General features: G+C 39.6%; 1 protein-coding gene across 1 annotated transcript in view; it reads left to right on the forward strand.

Annotated features, from left to right (window-relative positions):
• LOC133636265 (otoancorin-like) overlaps positions 1-19852 on the forward strand; it is a 73944-nt gene extending 54092 nt beyond the window's left edge. Inside the window, exons 17-22 of the mRNA XM_062030104.1 lie at positions 4008-4157; positions 10706-10848; positions 10910-11046; positions 11117-11214; positions 11282-11435; positions 19401-19852. Of these exons, the coding sequence (XP_061886088.1) occupies positions 4008-4157; positions 10706-10848; positions 10910-11046; positions 11117-11214; positions 11282-11435; positions 19401-19483 (765 nt within the window). The 3' untranslated portion in view covers positions 19484-19852. The remainder of the gene's footprint in view (positions 1-4007; positions 4158-10705; positions 10849-10909; positions 11047-11116; positions 11215-11281; positions 11436-19400) is intronic.
• Positions 19853-21971: the final 2119 nt, after the last annotated feature.

Consider the following 21971-nt stretch of genomic DNA (forward strand, 5'->3'; position numbering starts at 1 on the left):
GCCTCTGTCAGTACGTCTCTGCAGCACCCAGCATTGTCCCACCCACAGAACCATCTGATTGGTTACACGCAGAGCGGTAACAGCCAATCAGCCGTGCATATTCACAGCGCATGGAGTGAGTACTCCTGCGGTGGGGTGAGCAGATAGGTGTTTAGCAGGTAAGCATAAGGCAGCGAACTCTCCCCAAAACACCTCCCAGTCCCCTACAACTCAACTACTAGTAACATCACTATGAGCCCGTTGACGTTCTAGAAACATAAGCAGCAGTTCAGCTCGCTCGCAGTCCTTGAGGTGAAGGCTAATTAGCTATTAGCGTAACGTTAGCTCACTGTGCGGTGTGTGTGCGTGTGCGCCCCACATTAAAGGGACAGCAAACCCCTGTCTGTCTGAGAGAAAGACAAGCATTATTGACCTACAGTTAACAACTAAGTTATTTCACTTTACCTTTTTCTGTGTTGATTGAGCTGTGTTGAAGCAGCCAAAAAGGACATCATGTTAAATGAAGGGTTTCTTGAAGCTGTCTCTGATAGTTGATATAATAATGTAACTGCATCATAAAGTTTGCATGAACTCCATGGTGTTCAGGGATGAATAGTGTCTCCTATTGCTATTGTACTATTGTTTTCAGCTATAGTTACATTAATCATTAGTAATGTAGCAGCCTAATTTTGAATGGCTTGGTTCCTGCTATCACATGTTGATAAAAATATAACATTTACATAATAAAAATCAACTACAGGCTTCCCAAATGCTGTAATAAATTAAGCATGATGAGTTGAGCATATGTCAGCATGTGGCCCCACTTTTAACTCTGTTTTTCAAACGCTTATTGCAAACGCTTACTTACAGTAAGTCATTAATTTGACTTATTAAGTCATTATTTTGACTTAGTAAATTACTATGTCAAAATATTGACTTACTAAGTCATAATAATGACATACTTAGTATCTCAGGTAACTAGGACTGTTTGTGTATTGTTTTTACTTTACGGAAAAAATATCGAGATATATATAGTATATCGGCATTCAGCATATGGAGCGGAAAACACAACCAAAAATTGTAGGCTTCTTCACGCGACGAAGCCGGCCTACTTCACCACAGTCTGTAGTCTATTTCCCCCCCAGGCTGTGGTGGCAGCGATGAGATGGAGACGTGATGGCGACAGGCCGAGTTACGCTGTTCCTTACACCCACCCACCCCCTTCCCCTTGGAGAGACACCACCTTAACTAACACATTTTCTGGGGGAAACACTGAAAGGATATCACCACATGGGCTCAGGAACACTTCAGAAAACCACTGTCAGTAACTACAGTTTGTCGCTACATCTGTAAGTGCAACATAAAACTCTGCTATGCAAAGCCAAATCCATTCATCAACAACACCCAGAAACGCAGCCGGCTTTGCTGGGCCCGAGCTCATCTAAGATGGACTGATGCAAAGCAGAAAAGTGTTCTGTGGTCTGACGAGTCCACATTTCAAATTGTTTTTGGAAACTGAGGACGTCGTGTCCTACGTAACAAAGAGGAAAAGAACCATCCGGATTGTTATAGGCGCAAAGTTCAAAAGCCAGCATCTGTGATGGTATGGGGGTGTATTAGTGCCCAAGGCATGGGTAACTTACACATCTGTGAAGGCACCATTAATGCTGAAAGTTACATACAGGTTTTGGAGCAACATATGTTGCCATCCAAGCAACGATATCATGGACGCCCCTGCTTATTTCAGCAAGACAATGCCAAGCCACGTGTTACAACAGCGTGGCTTCATAGTAAAAGAGTGCGCGGGTACTAGACTGGCCTGCCTGTAGTCCAGACCTGTCTCCCATTGAAAATGTGTGGCGCAATATGAAGCTTAAAATACCACAACGGAGGTCCCGGACTGTTGAACAACTTAAGCTGTACATCAAGCAAGAATGGGAAAGAATTCCACCTGAAAAGCTTCAAAAATTAGTCTCCTAAGTTCCCAAATGTTTATTGAGTGTTGTTAAAAGGAAAGGCCATGTAACACAGTTGTAAAAATGCCCCTGTGGCAACTTTTTTGCAATATGTTGCTGCCATTAAATTTTAAGTTAATGATTATTTGAAAAAAAAAAAAAAAAGTTTCTCAGTTCGAACATTAAAGGCCTACTGAAATGAATTTTTTTTATTTAAACGGGGATAGCAGATCTATTCTATGTGTCATACTTGATCATTTCGCGATATTGCCATATTTTTGCTGAAAGGATTTAGTATAGAACAACGACGATAAAGATCGCAACTTTTGGTATCTGATAAAAAAAGGCTTGCCCCTACCGGAAGTAGCGTGACGTAGTCAATTGCACATATACGCAAAGTTCCCTATTGTTTACAATGATGGCCGCATGAAGTGAGAGAGATTCGGACCGAGAAAGCGACAATTTCCCCATTAATTTGAGCGAGGATGAAAGATTTGTGGATGAGTAAAGTGCAAGTGAAGGACTAGTGGGGAGTTGAAACTATTCAGATAGGGAAGATGCTGTGAGAGCCGGGGGTGACCTGATATTCAGCTGGGAATGACTACAACAGTAAATAAACACAAGACATATATATACTCTATTAGCCACAACACAACCAGGCTTATATTTAATATGCCACAAATTAATCCTGCATAAAAACACCTACGTGTTTGTTATGCTAGCTCCTAGCTCCTCTGCTAGCTCCTAGCTCCATAGAACACGCCAATACAATTCAAACACCTGATCAACACACACAATCACTCAGCCCAAAAGACAGTTCACCTAACCCAATGTTCATAAAGCTTATATATTTTTAAAAAGTTACGTACGTGACGCGCACATACGGTCAAGCTATCAAATGTTTAGCAGCCAAGGCTGCATACTCACGGTACCTGGTATTCAGCTGGGAATGACTAAAACAGTAAATAAACACAAGACATATATTTACTCTATTAGCCACAACACAACCAGGCTTATATTTAATATGACACAAATTAATCCTGCATAAAAACACCTACGTCTTTGTTATGCTAACTCCTAGCTCCTATGCTAGCTCCTAGCTCCATAGAACACGCCAATACAATTCAAACACCTGATCAACACACACAATCACTCAGCCCAAAAGACCGTTCACCTAACCCAAGGTTCATAAAGCTTATATATTTAAAAAAAGTTACGTACATACGCAAAAAAAAAGTTGCGCACATACGGTCAAGCGATCAAATGTTTAGAAGCCAAAGCTGCATACTCACGGTAGCACGTCTGCGTCTTTGTCATCCAAATCAAAGTAATCCTGGTAAGAGTCTGTGTTGTCCCAGTTCTCTACAGGCGTCTGTGTATCGAAGTCAAAAGTCCTCCTGGTTAGAGTCTCTGTTATCCGAGTTCTTCCATCTTGACTGCATCTTTCGGGAATGTAAACAAAGACGCGCCGGCTGTGTACTGTTGTTGCTGACTTTGTTCGAAAAATACGTCCGTTTCGCACCGACAACTTTCTTCTTTGCTTGCTCAGCTTCTTTCTCCATAATGCAATGAACATAATTGCAACAGATTCACGAACACATATGTCCAGAATACTGTGGAATTATGAAATGAAAACAGAGCTTTTTTGTATTGTATTCAATGGGGAAGGCATACCTCTGTTCCCCGGGCTACGTCACGCGCATACGTCATCCTCAGAGGCGTTTCGAACCGGAAGTTTAGCGGCAAATTTAAATGTCACTTTATAAGTTAACCCTGCCGTATTGGCATGTGTTATAATGTTAAGATTTCATCATTGATGTATAAACTATCAGACTGCGTGGTCGGTAGTAGTGGGTTTCAGTAGGCCTTTAAATATCTTGTCTTTACAGTTTATTCAATTGAATGAATATAAGTTGAAAAGGATTTGCAAATCATTGTATTCTGTTTTTATTTACGAATTACACAACGTGCCAACTTCACTGGTTTTGGGTTTTGTAAATTAGAGAAAATTGAAAAAGTGTTTTACCTATATCATGTTGATTTGAGCGGCAGCGTCGTGTTGTTCATGTCCAGGCTCTGGGTGAAGCGTCTCACATGAACGAGAGCGTTGTAGCACAGATAGGATGTATCGCTCAGGGATTCTCCAACGCGGACTTGGAGAAGATGGCGTTTTCCTTGGACATGCTAGAGGAAACAGGACGCTGTGGCTGGAAAATGTGGCAGGTGAAATATCACAGTATCATGACGACCATGCATCCAAACTTAATATTTCACACCAGATTATAGAAATAAACATCTACTTCCATACAGGTAATGTTTTAATATCATCTCAAATCTCACACAAGTGCAAAATAAGTTTATTATTGCTAAAAGGGGAATTGCACTTGTTTGGAATTTTGTCTATCATTCACAATCCTTATGTAAGATAAGAGCACATGTTTTCATTTTATTTTATGCATTCTAACAAGTGAAATACGGCAAGTACGAGGTGGCCAACAATGCAGCTCGTGGGAGTACTCTATTCTGCCCATAAGCCCTCTAAAAAAACATCCGAAAACCGCCAACAATACTCTATTTTCATCACGTGACCTGAATATTACCCAAATATTAGCAATATTGTTATTATAAGCGCTAACGCAGACAAACTTGTTAGCGGTGCCGTGATCACAGAGTTGACTAGCTAGTGCAGCTACGGTGTTGACTGTAGGCTGCATCGCCTCTGGGCTGGTGAGAGGTAATTCTAGATTATAAAAGGCATCAGAGAACTTTGTCTTGGGGAATGAGACGTTGCTTTGATCATCTAAGATCGCATACCTATTTGGGCTTTCTTCCTGATGACCTTGTGACAGTGACGTGCGGTGAGGTTCATGACTGGTGAGGCACTGACTTCATCACAGTCAGATTTACAAACATATTAACCCTTATTCACCATTTGATTGGCAGCAGTTAACGGGTTATGTTTAAAAGCTCATACCAGCATTCTTCCCTGCTTGGCACTCAGCATCAAGGGTTGGAATTGGGGGTTAAATCACCAAAAATGATTCCCGGGCGCGGCGCCGCTGCTGCCCACTGCTCCTCTCACCTCCCAGGGGGTGATCAAGGGATGGGTCAAATGCAGAGGACAGATTTCACCACACCTAGTGTGTGTGTGACAATCATTGGTACTTTAACTTAACTTTAACTTTACACATACAAACTGTAGCACACAAAAAAGCACATTTAATTTAAAAAAAACGTTATTATGGTCTTACCTTTACTTATAAATGAAGTCCATGCGCCACTCCTTTTGAACAAAAGCATCGATAACTTGTTTATAGAAGTCTTCCTTATCTTTCTTCAGTTTTAAAAGTCTCTCTGTCTCGATGGAGATCTTCCTTTAAGTACCGTAATTTCCGGACTATAAGCCGCACCTGACTATAAGCCGCACCAGCTAAATTTATGGGAAAATACAGATTGCTCCATATATAAGCCGCACCCGACTATAAGCCGCAGGGTTTTGATGTGTATATAGGGGTTCCTGCTACCATGGAGGGGATTGTCGGGACAGAGATGACTGTTTGGGAACGCAAAGCGTCCCATTTATTAACAATAAATCTTTCAATCATTCAATCAAACTTTCACATCTTTGACATGGCGAACAGCATTCGTGCAGAGTACAAATAATACAACGGTGCAAAGTAATACAAAGTGCTCGCCTGTACGTTATCAAAATAACCAGCCTACCGGTATATGAAAAGTCAGTCTTTAATCATTGTGTCATCGTCTTCCTCCTGCGTACTAAAACCACCGAAATCCTATTCGTCGGTGTCGGAGAAGAACAGGCCGTAAATAAGCCACACCCTTGTATAAGCCGCAGGAACCAGCACGAGGGGAAAAAGTAGCGGCTTATAGTCCGGAAAATACGGTATTACCTCCTGCTTCGATTGAAAGTCCAGTTTAGAAAACTGTTTTATTTTAGATACAGTATGTAATCCTCCATGTTAATAATCCAGGCAAGAGGAAAAAATAAACGATCGCTGCCAACTGTTGCTTGTTGTCACTTCTTCTGCCGCCCGAGTAGTCACAAGAATGATCTCTGGGATCACTACAGCCCTCTACCACCAGGAGGCGGGATTACTGCGAGCCTCACACAGTGCGTCTTTTGCAGCCGTTTTATGATTGCTCAGCACAAGAAATACGTTACACACATACAGTTGTTGACAAAATACACTGTACATTATATACCTCAGCTAACTAAACTATGGAAATGTATAATATAATTCATATAGCAATACGGTCTCACTGCACAGCAGGCCAGCAGTTAACCGAGTCATTGCGCAACCATGGTGAGGCTCAACTCAGTGACGTGCCTCAACTGGCTGCTGATCACCGCAAAGTCTCTTCTCAGTATTTGAATGGCATATGTGAAAATTCAGCGAATTTGAATAAAAATAATCTAAAACTGGTGAAGTTAAATGGAAAATAACGTTATAGTATAATCACTGGATACATATAACAATTTAATTTATTTTTTTTCTTTTTAAATTTTTTTTCTTTCCATGATGGCACGTGAGGCCCCGCCTCACTTGCCTCCCCTGACTGCACGTCACTGCCTTGTGAATATATGTTGCTCAGGCACATCTCTACTACCCTCGCCACAGACTTGAATAAAAATTGTACTACCAACTGAGATTGATACATCTCCAGGCACAGTCTCCAGTTCCCCGCCATTGTTTTTAGTAAGGTTGACTGAACCGCGGCCGTGCCAGCAATTTGAGGGTTCCAGGTTCAATCCCAGCTTCCGTCATACTGTCACGTCCATTGTGTCCTTGGGCAAGACACTTCACCCTTTCTCCTGATGGGTCCAATAAACCTAAAAAAGTACACAGAACGACCAAAAAAATGACTTATTACCCTCACCTTGCCAAAATTTTCATTAGGTTTGGACCAACAATCACAGAGAAATTATGGCTTGTGTGTGAAGTATGTCAACTGTGGTGGCTACCTCCAATGTATTTGTACTGTGTATCACTCATGTATTATTCTAACTGATCTTTCTTTTTTGTAACATGGTAAGTGAATAAATATACTTCTGTAGTTATTTTCCCATATTTCTGCCCAATAACTCAGATATGGTAACACTGATGAGCAATAGAGAATATGGAGTGATTTTTGGTCCAGAACATCCATTTTCTACCGCTTGTCCCTCTTGGGGTTGTGGGGGGTACTAGAGCCTATCTAGAACATATTTTGCTTTATTCTTTATTTCTTGCCACTTTGATTTCCAGGTCACTTTCTCATCTATTAGTACACCCAAAATGTGTTTTACTCATTTTCTTTTCTGCTGTTACCTAATTGCAATATTTTAGTTTCACTGAGATACAAAGATAGTTTGTTTATGTCAAACTATCTCTTAAATTTACCAATTTCTTCGGTTATTATTTTTATTAGCTTCTGTGTGTTCTCTCCTGAACAAAACAGATGTGTCGTGCGCTTACCTGGCACAAGACGCTGTAATGGATGGCTCTCCATTGTTGTTGGGGAACCTTCACTTCCCATACATGTCTTCTCTCCGGGTTGTGGTCTTGCAGGTGGAGCAGCCCCATGCTGCACAACATGGTATTTTTACACGTTGAAAAACTAACGAGAAAGCACCGCAGACACAGCTCAAAGTTAGTAGCAGTCGTGGTGCCGTGTAGTCACATGAGTGCCTTTTGACCAATCATTGAGGAGATCGCCTGAAACCGAGTGGCCATACTCTCTGTACACACGACAATGTAAGGACCGATTGCAAAAAACTAATCGGAGATCCTCTCTGTGACAGAGCGCTGTTTTGTTTTTTACTGCAAAAAAGCACGTCAAAGATCCCATGTATAACAGATTGCTCCGCTGTTTTTAAGGACCTACTGCAAAAAAACAAGTCAAAGATCCTCTATATAACAGATTGCTCCGCTGCTTTTAAGGACCTACTGCAAAAAAACAAGTCAAACATCCTATATATAACAGATTGCTCCATTGTTCTTAATGACCTACTGCAAAAAACAAGTCAAAGATCCTACATATAACAGATTGTTTGGCTGTTCTTAAGGACCTACTGCAAAAAAACAAGTCAAAGATCCTATATATAACAGATTGCTCCGCTGTTTTGAAGGACCTACTGCAAAAAAACAAGTCAAATATCCTCTATATGACAGTGCTCCGCTGTTTTTAAGGACCTACTGCAAAAAAAAACAAGTCAAAGATCTTCTATATAACAGATTGCTCCGCTGTAAGGACCTACTGCAAAAAAACAAGTCAAAGATCCTATATATATCAGATTGCTCCACTTTTCATAAGGACCTAATGCAAAAAAACATGTCAAAGATCCTCTATATAACAGATTGCTCTGCTGTTTTGAAGGACCTACTGCAAAAAAATAAGTCAAATATCCTCTATATGACACTGCTCCGCTGTTTTTAAGGACCTACTGCAAAAAAACAAGTCAAAGATCCTCTATATAACAGATTGCTCCGCTGTAAGGACCTACTGCAAAAAAACAAGTCAAAGATCCTACATATATATCAGATTGCTCCACTTTTCATAAGGACCTAATGCAAAAAAACAAGTCAAAGATCCTCCATATAACAGATTGCTCCACTTTTCATAAGGACCTAATGCAAAAAAACAGGTCAAAGATCCTATATATAACAGATTGCTCTGCTGTTTTTAAGGACCTACTGCAAAAAAACAAGTCAAATATCCTCTATATGACAGTGCTCTGCTGTTTTTAAGGACCTACTGCAAAAAAAAACAAGTCAAAGATCCTCTATATAACAGATTCCTCCGCTGTAAGGACCTACTGCAAAAAAACAAGTCAAAGATCATATATATATATCAGATTGCTCCACTTTTCATAAGGACCTAATGCAAAAAAACACGTCAAAGATCCTCCATATAACAGATTGCTCCGCTGTTTTTAAGGACCTACTGCAAAAAAGCTAGTCAAATATCTTTATATGTGACAGGAGTGACCTGTAGTTTTTAAGAACCAACCACAAAACATTAATTAAAGACCCTCCATGTGACAAGTTCATGCCTGATTTAATGACACACTACAAAAACATTGGTCAAAGATCCACCAATGACAACTTTGATGTTTTTCAGGACCTGCTAATGTTCTGCATGTTTATATGCAGGACATTTCTGTCTTCTAGAGGAACATAATCTTACTCCAAAACTGCCAGTCATAGATCCTCCATATAACAGCACTATGCCACTTTTAAGGCCTACTGTAAAAATGCCAGTCAAAGATCCTCTATATAACAGCGCTATGCCGCTTTTAAGGCGTACTGTAAAAATGCCAGTCAAATATCCTCTATATAACAGTGCTATGCCGGTCAAAGAACCTCTATATAACAGCGCTATACCGCTTTTAAGGCCTACTGTAAAAATGCCAGTCAAATATCCTCTAACAGTGCTATGCCAGTCAAAGATCCTCTATATAACAGTGCAATGCCTCTTTTAAGGCTTACTGTAAAAATGCCAGTCAAAGATCCTCTACATAACAGCGCTATGCCGCTTTTAAGGCCTGCTGTAAAAATGCCAGTCAAAGATCCTCTATATAACAGTGCAATGCCGCTTTTAAGGCCTACTGTAAAAATGCCAGTCAAAGATCCTCTACATAACAGCGCTATGCCACTTTTAAGGCGTACTGTAAAAATGCCAGTCAAATATCCTCTATATAACAGTGCTATGCCGGTCAAAGAACCTCTATATAACAGCGCTATACCGCTTTTAAGGCCTACTGTAAAAATGCCAGTCAAATATCCTCTAACAGTGCTATGCCGGTCAAAGATCCTCTATATAACAGCGCTATACCGCTTTTAAGGCCTACTGTCAAAATGCCAGTCAAAGATCCTCTATATAACAGTGCAATGCCGCTTTTAAGGCTTACTGTAAAAATGCCAGTCAAAGATCCTCTACATAACAGCGCTATGCCACTTTTAAGGCCTACTGTCAAAATGCCAGTCAAATATCCTCTATATAACAACGCTATACCACTTTTAAGGCCTACTGTAAAAATGCCAGTCAAAGATCATCTATATAACAGGGCTATACCGCTTTTAAGGCATACTGTAAAAATGCCAGTCAAATATCCTCTATATAACAGTGCTATGCCGGTGAAAGATCCTCTATATAACAACGCTATACCGCTTTTAAGGCCTACTGTAAAAATGCCAGTCAAATATCCTCTATATAACAGTGCTATGCCGGTCAAAGATCCTCTATATAACAGCGCTATACCGCTTTTAAGGCCTACTGTAAAAATGCCAGTCAAATATCCTCTACATAACAGCGCTATGCCGCTTTTAAGGCCTACTGTAAAAATGCCAGTCAAAGATCCTCTATACAACAGTGCAATGCCGCTTTTAAGACCTACTGTAAAAATGCCAGTCAAAGATCCTCTACATAACAGCGCTATGCCACTTTTAAGGCCTACTGTCAAAATGCCAGTCAAATATCCTCTATATAACAGTGCTATGCCGGTCAAAGATCCTCTATATAACAACGCTATACCGCTTTTAAGGCCTACTGTAAAAATGCCAGTCAAAGATCCTCTATATATAACAGCGCTATGCCGTTTTTAAGGCCTACTGTAAAAATGCCAGTCAAAGATCCCCTATGAGTGCTGCCCCTTTTTCACTCCATTAGAGGATGTAATGTACAGTGAGAATTACAGTCAATATCCAGTATTCATCATGATGCTTGCTTATTCATCATGTTTATTTATGTTTGTTGTGGGCTACCAACAGCTGAATTCAGTGTGGAAAAGTGTCTCGAAGCGCAACAACCTATCGGCTGAGCAGTTGGACGCGTCAGACATGGCCGCTCTTAACGTCTTCATGTGTGGTCTGAGTTCTGACGAGATCTCCCAACTGGACGTAGCTGCTTTCAGGTTGGAGGTGGATGGACAGCGGTGTTAAAATGCTGAGCTGACTAAACGGTGTTCTTCACAGGGACGCCGTGGGCACCATCAACGACATCCGCTGCTCGCCCAGCGTTGCCCAGCAGTTCCAGAAGGTTCTGCTGTCTGCCTTTGGACGTCCAGACAGCTGGACGGAGGCGTCTGTTTCTGAAGTGGGCACCATGATTGGTGAGACGTTTGCGTGACCTTGTTGTTCATGTAGATGGCGCTCTTTGGAACTTGTTTGTGTGTCCCTCAGCTGGCTTGCATGCGCACCAGTTGGTGTCTTTGGATCCATCCGTCATGATGTTTCTCAGTCAGAGCAGCGTTCCACTCCTTCATCCAAATAACATAGCTGTGAGTCTCCCATCTTTGACCCTTTACTTTTAAATTCTGACTACTTTTTACTTCCGCCCAACATTAGGCCCTCTCTGTAGCCCAACTGGAGGCCCTTGGTCCTGACAACGCTGCCATGGTAACCAGAGGACAGCGAGCTGCTCTTACAGATGTGCAAATGGACGCCCTGGCGAGGGCTGAGTCTGGGGAAATGCAAAGTGCTGCAAGTCAGATGCAATCAGGTGTGAAGCACAAACCATTGCTAATATGACCACAATACAAAATGACCGCTATCGCTATTCATTAACTCCACATTTCAAATAATTTGCTTTTCAACCAAAAGTTTTCCCAACTGTCTGTTATTGTTCGGACAAACTAGTCCATTTTTCCGCATATTATTCCATAAAATCAAGTGCCCACACACACACAAAAAAAAAACAACAACTTGTTGGTCTCTGTTCTTTAAGCCACTATTGGCCCAAAAAAGATGCGAGTGCCAGCACTTTGGTAAAGAATGTGAGCAACACTGTTGAATTCAAAGAGGAACTTGTAGGTCTGGGCCAACCATTTTACGGAACATAGGGCGCACCTAATATTACTCCGATAAGGCGCGTAAAGGAGTAATATTTTTTTATTTTTCTAAATTGAAAACACTTCCTTGTGGTCTACATAACATGTAATGGTGGTTCTTTGGTCAATTTGCTTCCAGATGCGCCATTTTGTGGGCGGTTTTATTTACGTGGCTCACCTTCAGCAGCGTCTTTTCTCCGTCATCTTTGTTGTAGCGGTGTAGCGTGCAAGGACGGGAGTGGAAGAAGTGTCAAAAGATGGAGCTAACTGTTTTAATGACATTCGGACTTCACTTAATTCAATAGTGGAGCAGTATCTCCTCATCCGGAAACAACAACACAGGAAATGTGTCCCGTGAAAAACCGTCCGACCGGAACTCTCTAATAACTAAAGTTCCTTGGGTGAATAATGTAAACTCACTATACTGGTATGTTTTAGCGCTTTCATGGCGAGTTTACCGACAGATATAAGTAAGAACTTTACACTACTTTATATTAGAAATGGCAACAGCGGAGGATGAATGTCCCATAACAAGAAGATAGAGAAAGAGAAGAAGCTTATCAACTGCAGTGTCGGCACGAGCTACAAAGGCGGATGCGTGCAATTTTTAAGGATTTATGCAGATCCGAAATACAGATCAGCAGGTACCAGAACGTAAGAAAAGTTGCTTTTGCTTAATATTACCAAACAAAACGCCAGATAATATGTCTTACCTTATACACACACCATAATAATACTCGTATGTTTAATGCACCGACAATCCATCTAGCAGTGCGGCTTCATAGCTTACCAAAGTCATACTAAAACATTTTAATAGATTTTTGAGCACCGTGTGTAATGTTCTATAGTTTCAATCGAACATATAAAATGTTGGTGTTGTTTGCTTAGTCATATTGCCATCATAGTGCAGCCTACACTTATCTCTTGGGTTTGACTGCCATCTACTGGTCACACTTATCATTACACCATGTACCAAATAAAATTGCTTCGAGGTCGGTAAGCAAAACCAGAATTATTCCTTATATTAGGCGCACCGGGTTATAAGGCACACTGTTGAGTTTTGAGGAAAAAAATGAGGATTTTAAGTGTGCCTTATAGTCCAGAAAATACGGTAATCCAACGATAAATTTCAAACGATACAAGTGCGTGTTTGTTTTCTGCGCCTCTCGCTTCAAACCGTATAAGGTCTCACTCTGTGCATCGCCCTCAGCACCTGAGCACACCTATTTAGCAGTAGAATTAACTGAACGCAGTCATTTTACACAAACAGGATTCATGGACATTGCCTCGCTACTTGCGACTCGCTTTTGGGAAGTTCTGCAAAGTAACAAAAGTTAAGAGGAAAAAATACAAATATACAAAGTCGTTACATTACAATGTCCGTTGTGGTAATATTTCAGCTTCAAACCAGATGGGCAATATGAGCCAATCAACACGGACGAATGAGCGAGAATGCCGTGATGGCAACAAAAAAACATCAGTTTTTCCAACTAGGATAAAAATGCACTTTAAGGCGTTCAATATTTATTTAACATGTTTGCTTGCAGAGATGAGTCCATTTATTTGTTTTATTTAGTATAAAGTGATGTACTTTCCAATTACAGAACAATGTAAACAATTCTAACAAGAAATAAAACTTGATATCCTCTTAAATCAGGGGTATCCAAAGTGCGGCCCGGGGACCATTTGCAGCCCGCAGCTCGGTTTTTATTGCCCTGAATAAGTCCCAAATTAGAACAAAAAACGACGACAAATTAAACGGGACCAAATCTTCCAAAAATGGGACCTGAAAACCAAAATGGTCGACAATCTGAGCGTCTTACTGAATAAGGTCTTTGATGATTTCCGTGTGTCCTGTCATGATGAAAAAGTGTACACGTTTTTTGTGAGACAAGATATGTTTTTCATTGTACTAAAGCTCTCAAAAGTGTTTCAGTTGACGGTATAATAGCAATAATAGTAAATACAAGCTTACTTTAGAGCACAGTTAACATAAATACAAATAAAATCATTATTAAAATAATCATGAATTATTTTATTGCTTTGTTATCTATAATACAAAGCTAAGAAGTAGAAGTTTTTTTTCAAATGTTAGCATATGTTCACTTACATCGTTTTGGTTTGAGTATTTTTCATATACAAAATGTATAAAAGTGGCCCTCACATCCTTTAATTTTTCTCTATGTGGCCCTCGCTGGAAAATGTTTGGACACCTCTGTCTTAAAGGCCTACTGAAACCCACTACTACCAACCACGCAGTCTGATAGTTTATATATCAATGATGAAATCTTAACATTGCAACACATGCCAATACGGCCGGGTTAACTTATAAAGTGCAATTTTAAATTTCCCGGGAAACTTCCGCTTGAAAACGTCTATGTAAGATGACGTTTGCACGTGACGTCAATGGTTGAAGCGGAAGTATTCGGACACATTGTATCCCAATACAAACAGCTCTGTTTTAATCGCAAAATTCCACAGTATTCTGGACATCTGTGTTGGTGAATCTTTTGCAATTTGTTTAATGAATAATGAAGACTGCAAAGAAGAAAGCTGTAGGTGGAATCGGTTTATTAGCGGCCGGCTGCAGCAACACAACCAGGAGGACTTTGAGTCGGATAGCAGACGCGCTATCCGACGCTAGCCGTCGACCGCATCGATGATCGGGTGAAGTCCTTCGTCGCGCCGTCGATCGCTGGAACGCAGGTGAGCACGGGTGTTGATGAGCAAATGAGGGCTGGCGTAGGTGGAGCGCTAATGTTTTTATCATAGCTCTGACGAGGTCCCGTAGCTAAGTTAGCTTCAATGGTGTCGTTAGCAACAGCATTGCTAGGCTTCGACAGACGGCACAGCATTAACCGTGTGGTTACAGGTCCAGTGTTTGGTTCGGTGTCTCCTAATAGTAGTATTGTTGATCTTCTGTCTATCCTTCCAGTCAGGGGTATGCTTCACTGATGTATTGTCGTGGAGATAAAAGTCACTGTGATTGTCCATTTCGCGTTCTCGACTCTCATTTTCAAAAGGATATAGTATCCGAGGTGGTTTAAAATACAAATCCGTGATCCACAATAGAAAAAGGAGAAAGTGTGGAATCCAATGAACCCTTATACCTAAGTTACGGTCAGAGCGAAAAAAGATACGTCCTCACTGCACTCTAGTCCTTCACTCTTACGTTCCTCATCCACAAATCTTTCATCCTCGCTCAAATTAATGGGGTAATCGTCGCTTTCTCGGTCCAAATCGCTCTCGCTGCTGGTGTAAACAATGGGGAAATGTTAAGAGCCCTTCAACCTGTGACGTCACGCTACTTCCGGTACAGGCAAGGCTTTTTTTATCAGCGACCAAAAGTTGCGAACTTTATCGTCGATGTTCTCTACTAAATCCTTTCAGCAAAAATATGGCAATATCGCGAAATGATCAAGTATGACACATAGAATGGATCTGCTATCCCCGTTTAAATAAAAAAATTCATTTCAGTTGGGCTTTAAATGGTTACTTGCCTTATTATTATATATTATGATTACATTAGTGCTGAATTTGGTCATAAAATAATGCTGACAATAATATTGTTTATTGGCAATAATTTGTGGGACAATAAAAGTTATTGGCCAAGGCCTAACTGTTAGCCAAGTATGGCGGTGGCGTCCACATGGCTCTGCGCCTTCCCTCTCCGCTCATCGCTGTCTATGCCAACAAGAGTCTTCAATAAAGGTAAAAATAAAAATATGATCCGCCAGGACAAAAATAATGTTGCATATTCGGCTCAATTTGGGACTATAGCTAATCAGTGCTTCCCAAAGGTTGACCAAAACACATATTTGACACGCTGGTTTGTTACGCGTTATGTTTTGTCGTACGATAACCAAGACAGTAAACAAAAACCGGTGGAATAATTTTATTGACATTTTATATCAAAAACCAAATCATACGAAAAGTGGGGTTTACAGAAACCTAAGTTATTTTTTGTATATTAGCATTAACAGTACCGGTAGATTTTTTCACCTATAAATGTTGCTTCATAAAGCTTGTATGATGGCGACATTTTCACTCTGGAACAAATTATTAACTAAATTCATACATTAAGCAGCTGAAAAGATGATGGATGCCAGCTATTGTCCGTGGAGGACACTCCTGCTTTTTACCACCACAGCCAAGCGAGGAACATTGCTAGAGACTAGGGCTTGGCGATAAAACAATATCAAAATATATCTAGATAGAAATGTAATCGATATCAATACAAAATGCGTTTGATAAAATGTTAATTTTTTTTTTTGTTTGAGTCGGAAGAAACTGGATGTTGCGCGGCAAGGTTGGTTGCATGAACAAAAGCACTCGCTCTCTGGTAGCCGAGCAACGCAGGTTACCACTGATCAGTGGGAGTGACACGCTGATAGCCAATCAGGTAACAGTATTAAATATCATGTTTGGTTGCGCCATCTTCAGGTCTCATGTTGAATCTTTGCATGGCGTGAGAAAAGAAACTAAAAATGACTGTTTCAGAGAGTGAAGAAATTGTGGATAAAACTGGAAGTCACCTCGACAGTAGGGCAGTTTGGGGGATTTTTTTCTAAAAAGTTAAAAAGTTAAAGTTCCAATGGTTGTCACACACACACTAAATTATTCTCTGCATTTGACCCATCACCCTTAATCACCCCCTGGGAGGTGAGGGGAGCAGTGAGCAGCAGCGGTGGCCACGCCCGGGACTCATTTTTGGTGATTTAACCCCCAATTACAACCCTTGATGCTGAGCGCCAAGCTGGGAGGTAATAGGTCCCATTTTTATAGTCTTTGGTATGACTCGGCCGGGGTTTGAACTCACAACCTACCGATCTCAGGGCGGACAAATGTAGTCAGACCGTTGTGGTCTGTAAATGATGCAAGGCACTCATCCCCACCAAGACAGGTAATACCACAGCACCTTAGCCGCGCTCCCCCTTTAGCGCAAAGTAACTTCCTGGCACTAAACCTGCAGAAAATCGTTCTTCTCCGGTTTCTCTGTGTTTAGATTTTCACTATTTTGTTACACTTATTTATGCACCTCCATTTAAGACAGAGCTGGGCAAATATTTTGACTCGGGGACCACATTGAGAGAAAAAATGTGTCTGGGGAGCCAATGTGTATGTGTGTATAAATTATATATACACATTTAGCTGTAAAAATCTGCTGTACAGTATGTGTGTTTGGTTCCCTTTTTTCAGGAACACTAATACCAAAAGTCACAATGTTCGATTCTAAAAACAGACCACCTCAAAAACACGGAATGGAACTTTACAGTTTTTTACTGAATGGGACACCAAACATGCACATTAAAATAAAGAAAGTGGGATTTACAATATTAACTATGTGCAATAAAACACTGAATATTAACATATAAACATCGCTCCTCAACAACAAAAATATAACAAACAGCAAAATATGAGTACAAAGTAATAAACACCTTCAATATGATATATTATCACTTTTAGGCAGATATTGGTTGTAAAAATGTGTTTCTGACACACGCGTTTCAGGCTGGCTGCTCTGAAAACAAACCCCGCCCACTAGAGATGCGCGGTTTGCGGACACAACCGCGGAGTCTGCGGATAATCCGCGGGTCGGGCGGATGCATGACGAAAAAAATAGATTTTAAATAGATTCGGGCGGGTGGCGGTTGAACCAATTCGGAAATATATATACATAGTTAAATGTTGTTACACACATACGAAAAACGATCAGCACTCTGAAAATTTCTTTGGCCCTACAAAAACCTTCCCCTACCATTTACTTCCGGGGCTGCGTCCAATAAAATCACAAAGTTGCCGGGGGTCCTTAACCGGCACGCGACTGTCCTGTTTCGCGCCTGTACAAAAAAAACAAACAATAATTGATTTCTTCAGATTCCAGCAGCTGTCAAAGACGGAGTATCCTTCCAGCGACGGGCAGTCAAAGCCGAAGTGCTATCGATCGCTGTCAATGACGTAAGAGGAAACATGACCACGGAAGTAAATGGGGGGGGGGGGGGGGGGCGGGGGGGGTGTTTTTGTAGGGGGAAGAAATGTGGCATGACACAGCACACCACAACAGAAGAAGAAGAAAAAATAAAAAGATGGCAACGCAAACTCGTCAGCAAACTAAAAAAGGGAATACTAAAGACCAGGGAAAAAAAATAATAATAGTCAACACTTTCTTAATGGAAATGACAATAATATTATAATAATGATAAATAATATTATCACGCATTAATATCTCTTAGCCTCTAATGCGTGGCCAAGAGATATTAATGCGTGGCACGCATTGAATGTCTCTGCTGCCTTGGATCAGTCTCCTTTCTTTAACAGGCAAAAGCTTTCTTACCTCACTAATGCCTTGCATCGTCTATATTAGATATATAACAACGGGTGGGTGGCGGGCGGTTGTGGTTTTGATAAAATGTTAGTTCGGGTGGATGGCGGGTGGATGACGACTTTTGTGATGCGGTTGCGGATGAAATAATTGCCTATCCGCGCATCTCTATCGCCCACCCTGGTATGTTCCTCGTCTGAGCTGCTGTGACGTAGATCAGTGGTCCCCAACCACCGTGAACCGATTGGTACCGGGCCGCGGCTGAACACGAAATTTAAAAAAAGAAGAAAAAGCTGGGCAGGACATAAAAAATAAAAATAAAAATAAAAAAATAAAAGAAAAAAAGAAGAAAAAAAAGAAAAAGAAAAAAAAAAGATTTTTTTTTTTTTTTAATTAAATCAACATAAAAAACACAATATATACATTATATATCAATATAAATCAATACAGTCTGCAGGGATGCAGTCCGTAAGCACACATGATTGTATTTCTTTATGACAAAAAAAAAAAAAAAAAAAATTTTTTTAAAATACTACCCCCCCGGTCCGTGGGACAAATTTTCAAGTATTGACCGGTCCGCAAGTACAAAAAGGCTGGGGACCACTGACGTAGATTACCGTAATAACTCCTATAACACTCAAAAGCGCACATTTCAACCATTGAATCACTTTTTATAGTTCAAGACTTACGGACTACAGTTTTGATGTTAAAGGTCTAAAATAATTATGTAGAACGTCCGGTGGGCCGGATTGAAAATCTTAATGGGCCGCGTGTGGCCAGTATTTTGTCCAAGTCTGATTTAAGATATTATTTTTAAGTGTTCAATGTGATTTTAGAATTTTGTTTACATTGAGTGTTTTCCATGGTTGTGACATTTGATATCTGAGGGGATTATAATCAGAGGAAGGTTACATTTTTAAAATAAAATGTTTACATTTATTTTTTTTCCTGGTCCTTATTTTTGATAATTCATAAAAAAAATACCAATGTAGATATTTACCGACATAAGACACTTACCGTATATTGTGATACAGTTTCCAGCCCTATTAGAGACTCAAACATCCACATTCAGGGATGGCTTTATTGAAGGACCATATGTGCCCTCAACAATTATTTGCACTGAATTTGTTGCTATTTTTACTGTAAATTGTGTTTTTATTTTTACATTTTAAGCACCGCTTGCCGTTGCACGACTAATTTTGTTGTTTGTAAGACATACAAAGACAATCAATGATTCTATTCCATCATAATAAAAGAGCTGGCCTACCTTAGTAGCTGTTATTGAAATTTATTCTGATGATTCTCTGATATCCAGGAGCTCCTTCAGTGAACACAGAAGGGATCTCAGCCCTCATCAAGCCACTTCTGGTTCTCCTGGTGGGACTCCTGCTACTGTGATCACTGGGAGAACAACTCGCAGCCTTGGTTACATTTGTTGAAGATGAAAACTATATTCATAGAAAAGCATATTATAGAATGGGATGGGCGAATGAATAAACATCAATTAACATTACTTACAATCAATTAAGTGACATCCATTTATAATTGGATGGTAAGACCTCTTAGAAGTTTCTGAACTCTTGTTTCCATGCCAGAAAATGCTGCCTGAAGAAGCTGTGCAGACTGAACAGTCCCTTTACCGGTTGAAGCGGAGTAGTGCACTCTATTTCCCCTGTAATAATCACTTAACTGAATACTTTGCCCATCCCTATTAGAATGTTAGTTGCCCAATGTTAATAAAGATAACCAATAAATTGCATGACAATGTGCCAGATTTATTTTTTTTCCTTTTTCAGCATATTTGACATCTTGCTAAATACTGACCTCCTGAGACAATCATCACAAGTGCGCACAAGTCACTACACCAATAATAATAATAATAACATATCGAAAGAGATATTTCTCAAAAAGTCTGTTTGTCAGGCTTAGAAATATTCTGGCAAATTCACACAATGTTCAAAGAAATGTACAAAAATCCTCTTTCGCTGTCTGCAACACAGTGACTGATTGTGATTACAAAATTATCTGAAGTCTCTTTTTCTAAATGTATATTTCTATGAATCTACAAAAACATGGGAAAATAAAACTTGTTGCTTGAACATCACACGAGTCAGAAAGAACAGTGGAACACGTTTAAGTCGGCAACCGGACTGGCTAACTCGACATAAGCAGTTGTCGACATAACCAAAACTTATTGAGGGTCAAATTGGACAAAATGTATTAATTAAATAAATACTTATATGTGTCAATAATTATTTCATTGGCAATTACTATTACTTAATTATTGATTTCAATATACAAACGGTAGAAAATGGATAGATTGATGGATGTCAAACTCAGCCAATAACGTCAGTGGGCGGGGTTTACAGGAATCTAGTCCAAATCATGAAATAATTAAATAAATCATTACATATTGAAATCATTCAACTAAAAAAATAATAATCAAATAATTAATTCATGAAATAATTTAAACGTGAAATAAATAAAATCAATAGTTAAATTACTAAATGATTTAATTTAATTGTACAGTAAATAAATTGACACATTTTATAGCACAATTATGTACTTAATTCCAATTATAATTATTCAATGACACATTTAAGTAATTATTTAAAGATGATTCAAAGATTTAGTGCATCCACAAAAATGTGTGAGGAGACTCTGACTTTACTTCAAAATAAGCCTGACTGAACATTAGACAAAACTGTTATCAAGTTTTGAGCAAAGAAAAACATATGACGTACATTCAGGTAAAACATTTAAAAATTGTCTGTTTATGATTTTCTGACAATAGAATTATATTTGTGTCAACATATTTGGCTCTTTTTTTTTTAAGTTGAATTGAATTATGACAATGTTTATTAATCCACTAAATGACATAAGTATAAATCTACTTTTGCAAAAAAATGTGATCGATATTAAGATGGTTAACAATGTCACATGTCAATATTGACATAAAGATACCCGTTTTCAAAGAAATGGCACAATTGGCTCTCAGGTTTTTATGTCGACAAAAGCGGTCGATGTCAGCTTAAAAACAAAAACATGGCGGATCAAGACTTGATGAGTTGGTCAACATAAAAAGGTTCCAATGTATAAAGAACTTTCCACTTTATAAGTGTGTCATAGGTAGCTTTTAGCTTCAATGATTCCACACTATGAATATTACAGTAACAGCATTCAGTCAATTGGAGCATGAATGTTACGTTGGTGCAAGATGCCTCTCACGTGCAAACAGTGGCCCCTCACACTCCTGATCCCTTTTTGAATATCATAATTTGTTTTGTTTTTATTCATGTTTTAGTGGAAGTAAGAGTAGAGCAGTCTAACAAATACTTCTAAAGTCGTACAATTTAGAACCAAAATTGCACTAAACGTTATTGCATCATTTATTCAAAAAAATGATGCGTGTACAAGTGTGTGTTTTGCTTTTTCTTTGGGTTTTTTTAAACTAAGAAATGAAATATTGAGCAGGAAATCATCACATATGCTTTATATGTCCTGGTTGCTCAGTACAAAACTTGACAGATGAAATGTACACAACAAAGTCAAGTGTGTTCATCACCATCAAAGCTAAGGGCGGGCTATGGCTGATCGTGATTGATGGTCATGATCAATTTCAGTTCGATTACACCTGTTAGCATGTTAATTTGATCAAAGATGGTGGTAATGTGTCAAGACTAGGTCTATGGCGTGGTTTGCTCTCCCGTGGTGCAAAAGAAATGGAACGGACGTGGCGTGCAGGTAAAGACATAGTTTAATTATAACTATAAACCACAAAGTACAAACAAAAGGGTACAAACAAAAGGCGCTCACAGCGGAGGTAAAAAAAACTTCACTAGGAAAAAACAAAAGGCGCGCACAATGGCGGAGAACTATGAACATT

This window comes from Entelurus aequoreus, linkage group LG20, assembly GCF_033978785.1.
Source record: "Entelurus aequoreus isolate RoL-2023_Sb linkage group LG20, RoL_Eaeq_v1.1, whole genome shotgun sequence".
NCBI classification, from domain to species: Eukaryota; Metazoa; Chordata; class Actinopteri; order Syngnathiformes; family Syngnathidae; genus Entelurus; species Entelurus aequoreus.